General features: G+C 49.6%; 1 protein-coding gene across 1 annotated transcript; it reads left to right on the top strand.

The window, feature by feature from the left end:
* Positions 1-1,890: 1,890 nt before the first annotated feature.
* Positions 1,891-7,325, top strand: POLR3D (RNA polymerase III subunit D). The gene is made up of 9 exons (XM_077868905.1): positions 1,891-2,033; positions 2,247-2,416; positions 3,358-3,401; positions 4,358-4,509; positions 4,669-4,793; positions 4,981-5,149; positions 5,502-5,767; positions 6,219-6,371; positions 6,535-7,325. The coding sequence occupies exons 2-9, from the start codon at positions 2,252-2,254 to the stop codon at positions 6,655-6,657; spliced, it is 1,197 nt and encodes a 398-aa protein (XP_077725031.1). The 5' UTR covers positions 1,891-2,033; positions 2,247-2,251; the 3' UTR covers positions 6,658-7,325.
* Positions 7,326-9,455: the final 2,130 nt, after the last annotated feature.

Here is a 9,455-nt window from a genome sequence, read left to right as displayed (position 1 = left end):
CAAGAGGTCACATACTGAACAATTCCATTTTTGAGTGAGTTCCCCTTTTGAAATAACAAAAGTATGAAAGTGAAGAACAGATTAGTGGTTACCAGGGGTGGATGAAAGGGAGGGAGGTGTGGCTATTAAAAGGCAACTAAAAAGGGGATCCCTGGGTGGCGCAGTGGTTTGGCGCCTGCCTTTGGCCCAGGGCGCGATCCTGGAGACCCGGGATCGAATCCCACGTCAGGCTCCCGGTGCATGGAGCCTGCTTCTCCCTCTGCCTGTGTCTCTGCCTCTCTCTCTCTCTCTGTGACTATCATAAATAAATAAAAATTTAAGAAAAATAAAAATAATAAAAGGCAACTAAAAGAGATCTTTGCATTGATGGAAATGTTTTCTATTTCTACTGTATCAATGTCAATACCCTGGTTGTGATATTGTACTATAGTTTTAGGATATGTTTCTATTGGAGAAAACTTGAGATCTCTGTATTATTTCTTAAAACTGCATGTGTATCTGGGGCACCTGGGTGGCTCAGTTTGTTAAGCATCTAACTCTTGATTTCTGCTCAGGTCATGATCTCAGAGTCATGAGATCAAGCTCTGGGTAGGGTCAATGCTCAGTGCAGAGTCTGCTTGGGATTCTCTTTGTCTTGCTCTAAACATCAATCAATCAAAACAAAAAACAAAAACAAAAGCAAAAAAAAAACTCTGCATGTGTATCTACTACCTCAAAAACTTTACTTCAAAAAGAAAGTACAACTTCTTTTGGCCAGTTATCACGAGTCTGAAAAGTTGTCCTAGGGATAGATTCCAAAAGAAGAAAAAAAGGTTAAATGCACCAGATGTTCACTGTAGCGTTATTTACAACAGCGGGGGTGGGGGTGGGGGTGGGGGTGGGGGTGGTGAATCTAAGTGTCCAAACAGGAAAATAGGCAAATCATGACACAGCCACCAAGAATTATTACTCATTTGATGCGGCAACAAAGAAATGTTATTTCAAAAGGGCTTCAAAATTGTGGTACAATAGGACAGCTCTACAAGGGGATTGCAATATATTACAAAAGTTTCAATGGTAGTATTCTACGTGGAATTGTAGCAGAATTGTTTTTCCTTCCCTCAAACTCTCTGCAATGTTACGTGGGATTAATTAATTAATTAATTAATTAATTAATTTTGCATGGTTTGGGGGTGGAGAGAACAGTAAAGGCTTTTTTTTTTTTTTTTAATGTTAATGTCGGAGTCACCATAAAAGTTCTTTAAATTCGTCCCTCCCAGTCGGAGCAAACTTCATTTTTCAATTCGGGGCTTGGAACGAGAGTGCACACAAGGGTCGGCAGTCCAGAGCCGGGTGCGTGCTGCAGTTAGCACGCTGGGTGCACTTAGGCACCCAGGTAGCCCGCGCAGCTGCCCTGGCGCAGCGCCCGCAGCCCCACCTCGGGACCCTACCTGGAGTCCGGGCAAAGGACCCCCGAGCGAGGGCGAGGCCGCAGCCCAGAGGACAGTGACCACTCCAAGGTCACCATCGAGCCCACAGCCGCGGCTCGGCCGGGCCCGGGGCGCCCCAGCCCCGCGCCCGGGTCTCGCGCCCGGGTCTCGCTCCCGGCCCCGCGCCCCGCGCCCCGTCCCGAGCCGCGACCCCACTGCTCCCAGAAGCTCCGCCACGGCGAATCCCCAGGTTGGGTCGTGGCGGCCGCCGAGGCCCCCCCCGGGCTCCGAGCTGAGCGCCGCTGCCCCCTCCGCCCGGGCCAAGCCCCCAAAGCGCGGCACCACAGCGTAACCCAGACCAGACCCCTCTTCCTTTTTCGCCCTCTCAACCCAGCTTTTCCCGACTCCGGGAAGAACCGGGAAGAGAAGGCGGAGGGGAGCGAGGCGCCGCCGGATAAATACTGTGGCCCGGCCCCGCCCCCTGACCTCACTTCCGGCCCGCGGCAAGATGGCGGCGCCCGGGCCCTGCCACGCAGACTTCCGCCCGGCGCAGAGACCCGGGGCGGTGTGCGGGCCGCGTCGGAGGTGAAGTCGGGACGCGCGTGGTGCGGAGCCGCCGCCCGGGTACGCTGGGGTGCGCCTCTGCCTCGTGCCTGGCCGGGAGCCTGGGCGGAGGGCGAGCCAGGCGCTCCACCTGGGTGGTCCGGGGAGCCTTGCCACGTGGAGAGGGAGGGACGCCGGGACTAGGGGAGGCCACGTGGGTGGGGTTCCGCCCCGGGTCCGTGTGTCCGCCCCCTCGAGTGACTCTGTTTTGCCCCTTTCCTCCTTTTCTCCCAGGCAAAATGTCGCAAGGAAACGCTGCGGGCGAGCCGAGCGCCCCGGGAGGCCCCCGCCCCCTCCTCTCTGGGGGCCGGGGGCTTGTTGGGCGGCGGCCGGCGCCTCCACTCACTCCGGGTCGCCTTCCCTCCATCCGCTCCAGGGACCTCACGCTCGGGGGAGTCAAGAAGGTACCCGACGGCGCCTTGCTGAAGAAACCCTGCTACCTCGAGTCCCAGGACCCTGGGGTTCACCTGACGCTCGCGTAGGGCCCGCCGCGTGCCAGGCTCTGTGTTGGGCCCAGGGAAACCCCGTCCCCAGACTTCTGCTGACAGATTCTAGGGAGTCTAGACACCGGGCGCAGGACCTTGACGTGGTTCTCAGAAACGGCTGAAGGGCAGAGAATCCTAATTACTTCCCAGGCAACTTGGGCAATGTTTATTTACTTTTTAAAAATGTGTTTGGGATACCTTTAAGAAACCCCTGAGAGCCAGCAGGCATAAAGTTTGCCCTCAATTTTAGAGAGTTCTGTATCCGCCATGGATTATGGTGGGCATGTGATCTAGAGTGTAATGAATTCTAGGCAGGGCCTTGGAGGCTCAGTGTTCTTTTCCGTCCTGTTTATCACTGTAGATGTTAAGATCGTCCCGAAATTGGGGAGGGGAGGCAGCTGGTGGTGGTGATGTAGCAGAAGCATAAAGCAGCCAGTTTTCAAAGACTTGTTTGCCTTGGGAAATGCTGGTGGCAGTCTAGCTGTGTCTGTTTGTGGGTGCAGGCGGACTTTGTACTTGAGGCTTGCTGCTAGAGCTCTTTCCTGTGATATTCAATGATTTGACAAGAAGTGAGATTAGATAAATAAATTGTAGAAGTGCTCAGGGTTCTCCTTTCAGAGGGCAGAAGCTGAGGCCACTAACTAAAATGGGGTTTTGGTGCCCTGTTCAGTGTGTAAGTCCACTGCTATCATGACAGGATCTTCATTCCTTTTAAGCACATGCCTATCTCTGTAAACCATTATAACAGTAGGGAATGTAGAATGGTGGTCTTGGTCCATACAAGATCCCTTTTGAGAGTTTTCATTTTTCTCTGTACTTTGGGAAACTTAACAAATCAGTGACTCATATTTTATTTTCAGAAAACCTTCACCCCAAATATCATCAGTCGGAAAATTAAGGAAGAGTAAGTAGCTCAGCCTTCTAAAAACTTTCCCCTTGGGGCACCTGGGTGGCTCAGTGGTTGAGCATCTGCCTTCAGCTCAGGGCGTGATCCTAGGATCCAGTCCTCAGGAGCCTGCTTCTCCCTCTGCCTATGTCTCTGTGTCTCTCATGAATAAATAAATAAAATCTTTTAAAATAATAAAACAGGGAAGCCCGGGTGGCTCAGCGGTTTAGCACCTGCCTTCCACCCAGGGCGTGATCCTGGAGACCCAGGATTGAGTCCCACATCGGGCTCCCTGCATGGAGTCTGCTTCTCCCTCTGCTTCTCTCTCTCTCTCTGTCTCTTATGAATAAATAAATAAAATCTTTTAAAAAAATAACACAAATTTCCCCTATTGCTCTGAATTTGGGTCTTTTGGGAAATAACTACGTATGGGGCTCAGAAATCTAAATTTGTGTATTTTTTTTTCACTAGTGATTTTTGACCTTGGCTTCCAGGTGATTGTAACGTGCAAGTTTTAAAAAAACATACTGATGCCTGGAAGTCCATCTCTGGAAATGGTGATTTAACTTTTTTGCGATGAAAGAGAGTGATTATCCTTTACGGCTGGAGTTGAGAGACACTAGTTTAGACAAAAATGTGTTCAGTTCTCACTTACATTCTTTTGTATCACAGTCTTCTTGCTTTTAAGCAATACTGAGAAGTCCACATTTAGGGGCAGTCTCTGTAATTCCACTTTTGAGTCGTAGTCCTGTTATATACTCTCAAGCAAGAAGATAAGTAAAGTGAACTGAAAGGAAACTGCCCCATCAAGGAAGTAGAAAAGGTGCTAGACTTAGGATTGGGTTCTGCTTCTTCAGATACAGTCACTGGCTCTTGAATCTCTGCTCGGGTAGAGTAGAGTGTGTGTCAGAGTAAGACCAGTTCTCTGAGGCAGAGTGAGTGAGCGGTTTCCCTACCTCCATTCTCTTTTCCAGGCCCAAGGAAGAAGTAGCCATCAAGAAAGAGAAGCGTGACAGGGATAGAGACCGGCAGCGAGACGGGCATGGACGGGGCCGAGGCCGCCCAGAAGTGATCCAGTCCCACTCCATCTTTGAGCAGGGCCCAGCTGAAATGATGAAGAAAAAGGGTACAAAGCTTCTGGGGTTCCGGGAAGAAGAAATCCATAGATTTCAGTCCAGACTGCCCAAGAGAAGGGCAAGGGCAGTAAAATTTCCCTGCTCCCTGTGTGCTTTTCCTTGCTGTTGGCCTCTTCCATGCCCCTGGTGAACTGAGTTATTTCCCACAGGGAACTGGGATAAGACAGTGGATGTATCAGACATGGGGCCCTCTCATATCATCAACATCAAAAAAGAGAAGAGGGAGACAGATGAAGAAACAAAACAGATCCTGCGCATGCTGGAGAAGGATGATGTAGGTACCGGTAGGCTGGGCAGAGTGGGCTTCTGGGGAGCCAGGCTTGGGGGAAGAAGAGCTCTCTGATGTCCTAGAAGCCTGTGAGCAGCAGGAATCTTCAGTTAGAAAAAGCTGAGGTGGGCTGCAGTCCAGGTATGTGTGCATGCTAGCCAGACCATGTGACCCCCTGACTCTTCCCTGGTAGTTCATCGATGACCCTGGGCTGAGGAATGACACTCGAAACATGCCTGTGCAGCTGCCGCTGGCTCACTCAGGGTGGCTCTTTAAGGAAGAGAATGAAGAGCCAGATGTTAAACCTTGGCTGGCTGGCCCCAAGGAAGAGGACATGGAGGTGGATGTACCTGTTGTGAAAGGTACTCTGTCCATTAACGTCTCCTCTCCTTCCCTGTGGCTGCCCCCCAGGAATCCTCTCTAGGAATGAATCTCCCAGACTCATAAGCGGGTCCTCCCCCATTCCAGTTGTGAAGTACATGACCTGAACAGGGACACTAAATTCTCATTCTCAGAAAGTTCATGCTGACATGGATCCGTGGGCCTAGCCTCAGATACTCCTTTTTGATAAGCCACACAACTCCTGGACCCTTCTTCATACCAGTGCTTCCCTCCTGCTTCATGGTTGAGTGACAATGAAGCAGATGGGAATGAAGGGATGGGTACTGCAAGATGGCTACTTCATAGCTCTTCCATTTATGTTTCCTTGGGCAGTGAAAGAGGAGCCCCGAGATGAGGAGGAGGAGGCCAAGATGAAGGCTCCTCCCAGAACAGCCAGAAAGACCCCGGGCCTCCCAAAGGACATATCTGTGGCAGAGTTGCTCAGGGAGCTGAGCCTGACCCAGGAGGAAGAGCTGCTATTCCTTCAACTGCCAGACACGCTCCCTGGCCAGCCACCTACTCAGGACATCAAGCCTATCAAGACAGAGGTGCAGACTGAGGATGGGCAGATGGTGGTCATAAAGCAGGAGAAAGACCGGGTATGTGCATGGATGAGTTCTGTGGAAGCACTGAGGGGGCCAGGAAAGGAAACAGCCATCTGTTGCGGAGCAAAGGGGTGCCACCCAAGCTGAAATGCCAGAATAATGCGCATTCATTCCACCCACAAGGTGCTTGAGGCTTTGTACTTCAACCCCTGTTACGTATTTTTACTTTTTACAATGAAATATTTAGTGTATACACAGATGGGAGAACATGAATTCTCATGTACCATCACTCAGCGTCAGCAGTAATCAATATTTTGTCTATTTGTCCATTTGTTTGCTTTGGGTTTTGTTGTTTGGCCAATGGCAGGCAACTGTGAAGAAAGGCCCTCTTAGGGAGCTCATTCTAATCTTTGCTGCTGACCTCTTCCTTTGGAAACGGTATCATTCATGCAGGCTGGAGGAAGAAGCTCCTTATCTTGTTTCCATCTTCTGATTCTCTTCGCAGGAAGCCAGGCTGGCAGAGAATGCTTGTACCCTGGCTGACTTGACAGAGGGTCAGGTTGGCAAGCTGCTCATCCGCAAGTCAGGAAAGGTGCAGCTCCTCCTGGGCAAGGTGACTCTAGATGTGACGATGGGAACCGCCTGCTCCTTCCTGCAGGTGAGAGCCTGTGGGGTCATGGTAGGGGCTCTTTAAGAGGTAAGGAGTGCTGAGGAGTCCATGCTAACTAAGGGAGAAGCATTCTTGGGATTCTCCTAAATCATAGGGCTGAGGAATGGGCTGTATGGTTTTGGTTCTCATTGCTGTTTCTGTTGATTGGCAGGAGCTGGTATCCGTGGGCCTTGGCGACAGTAGGACCGGTGAGATGACAGTCCTGGGACACATAAAGCACAAACTTGTATGTTCCCCTGATTTTGAGTCCCTCTTGGATCACAAACACCGGTAAAATGAGCAGATGGAGGATGATGGTGACTGTGCCCACGGCTGCCTGCTCCAGACGTTTTGTTCTCAAATCTGTGCGACCCAGAAGGGGCCTGTTTAGCCCACCCACTCCAGCCTTTGGCAGCCATTGTCCCAGTTTTCCCCACAGGGCCCACATGGCTTCCTCCCACGGCAGCTGTGAATGGCACCGTGGCCTTCCCACAGCATGGATCCTGCACATCCTTGCTGCTGGGGGACTTGTCCCTTCTATTTATTTTTATATTTATGTCTTATCTCTTCGAGTGACTGCACCCTCCCCAGGTAGAGAGGGGAGGGTCTATGGAAAAGTCCAAGCTCCTCCTGTCTTGCTGACTGTCTTGTTCTCAGGGTAGGAAGCGTAAGGACTGCTGCTGCTTTTACTCCCTCCTCTTTCCCAAGAAGCAGTGTTGGAGAGAGAGCAGGGAATTTTGAGTCTGGGACTCAGTGCTCAATCCCAGCTCCATCAGTTACTAGTTGTGTGACCTTGGACAAACTACCTAACCTTTCTCAGCCTCATTCCTCATGGGACAAAAATGAGGACAATACCTACCTCACAGGGTTGGTGTGAGGATTAAGTGGAATGTTGTAGGTGAAAACTCCTTGCACAAGGCCAGATAAACACAATGGGCACTCAATAAATGTTAGTTTCCCTTCCCTTTGCCTGAGTCTGTTTTCAAACAAAATAGAGATTCCAGGAATCTCTCGAAGACATGAATAGAGCTGCTTTGTCCTGACCTCCTGACTGCACTTACAATCCCCCTGGGCCTGAAGCTCTGAGGATACAGGTCCAGGCCCTTCCCTGCCCGTCTTCTCCTGAGCACTCTTAGCCAAGTACTGCCTATTTACTTGGTGAGGTGCTAGCTATAGTTCTACCAGAGGTGAAGTCAGAGACTGCCCCCCAGCACCGTACACCTGCCTTTGGTGAAACAAGGCCCCAGAACTCCTCCCCTGTCCCTTCCCCACAAGCCATGCAATGTCTAGCAGTACTCTTTTGGGTTCCATTTAAATAGTTCCCAAAAGAATCCTGTGAGTACTCAGAATTATGACCACACTCAAATACTGCTGAAAAAACAACCTTGGTAACATGGCAATTAAAGATTTATTGCATAACAACTTACTCGACACTTGAGAGATGACCTCCCATTTCAAAAGTTTTGAATTTGAGAGCCCCCCGCCCCCACTTCCTGTCCCGCCATCACCAGGTCTGCATCCCAATCCCAGCTGGCCACTGTGGCCTTTTAGTTCATGGGTCTATTACTTTGTTCCTTTTACCAAGTCATCACACTCTTGATCCTTTCAGTGTGTCGTTCCTGGAGGAGCAGCTGCTCTTCCCTTATCCCTTGCCTATGGGGCTGGGTTTTTTCCCTGGTTCCGTGGCAGGAGGCATCTTAGAGCTTAGGAAAGGCTGCCTACAGCAGTGTCTGTGGTTGTTCAACGCCAATGTCACAGCTCCCTTTTCTGTGAGCTTAGCCAACTGCCTCTGGAACAGCGATGGACCACACAGGCTCCATAAGAGTACCTCCTCCTGACTTTGAGGTGGCCCCAGAGGTTTGAATGAATATTCCTTTCTTTAGTCTCACTTTTCTGTCCTGTGAATCTGATTTGTTCATGACAGCTGGGGTATTCCTGTGCCCAGCCCCTCAAACTGCATACCTAGCCAGCAGCTATGAAGAAAGATTGAACATTGTCCCTTCTGTAGGTCAGAGCTCATGGGAGCTCTGTTGGTAGTGTTGTTCTGGTCTCCTATTGCAAGGGACAGAAGGCTTCTGTGGGAACATGTAGAAGTTCTGTTTGCTCGAAGGCTGAGCTCTGTTCTCTGGGCTCCCGTGCTGCTTTCCGAAGCTAAAGCACTGCCAGTACACCTCTATTGCAATCCTCAGTTTCTCTTCTGTTTCTTTGGTTCAAAAACACTCTTCTGCTTTTCTGGGTCAACTCAGAGTCCCTGCCTTGTTAGCTCTTTGGTCTTTTGCAGTCTTTAGCTTTTTGACTCCCCCGAGAAAGCTTGGGGAAGAACATGTACTACTTTCACATTCTCCATCTCAAGTATCTTGGGGATTAACTATTATGACCCTGCATCAGAGTCCCCGTGACCTGTCTGTGTATCCCTGATTCACAGATTGGATGTCATCAGTGAAAGTGTGGAAAAAAGATGAAACAAGTCTGCTTTCTTGACCAAGCCTCTGAAGCATACATTTCTACCAACAAATAAATGCAAATAATGGAAGTAAAAAGCGTAAAGTCAAAATTGCTATGTGTGAGTGCAAATGCATGCAAATTTATTACTACCTGCATCTGTGTGTAGGCATTTTTTTGCGATTCTAAAAGGGAGAACTATAGACTCGTTAATTTTTTAACTGTGAGTAAAGTGGCACAGTGTGGGATTTAGAGTCAGGGTTGGGTTTGAATCCAACCCCACTGGTAAACCTTGGGGAAAATTACTTACCCTCCCTAAGCTCAGTTTTATTTATTTTCTATAAAAATTATGTAATAGTGGCCTTTTAATAGAGTGGTTTTTAAGTTACAATGAAAATAAAGCATTTATTTGGTTCCAGACAGAAAAGTGCTTCTCGCAGAGTATGATCAGCATAAGTGTAACGGGAAGCTGGGCTGACAGTGGCATAAGCAATAAGGATGCTCAGTTATCGCCTGTAATGAGGAGTCTAGAGATAAATGGCTCCAGAGTTGGGTGGCGGCCAAAACATCATCAAGATTTTCTTAGATCTGTTTGTTCTGCTAGCCTCAGTGTTGCAGAGTGGCTGCTCCAGCTCAGCTTCATTTTTTCAA

The sequence above is a fragment of the Canis aureus genome, chromosome 24, assembly GCF_053574225.1.
Source record: "Canis aureus isolate CA01 chromosome 24, VMU_Caureus_v.1.0, whole genome shotgun sequence".
NCBI classification, from domain to species: domain Eukaryota; kingdom Metazoa; phylum Chordata; class Mammalia; order Carnivora; family Canidae; genus Canis; species Canis aureus.
This window is presented reverse-complemented; position numbering and strand designations above follow the sequence as displayed.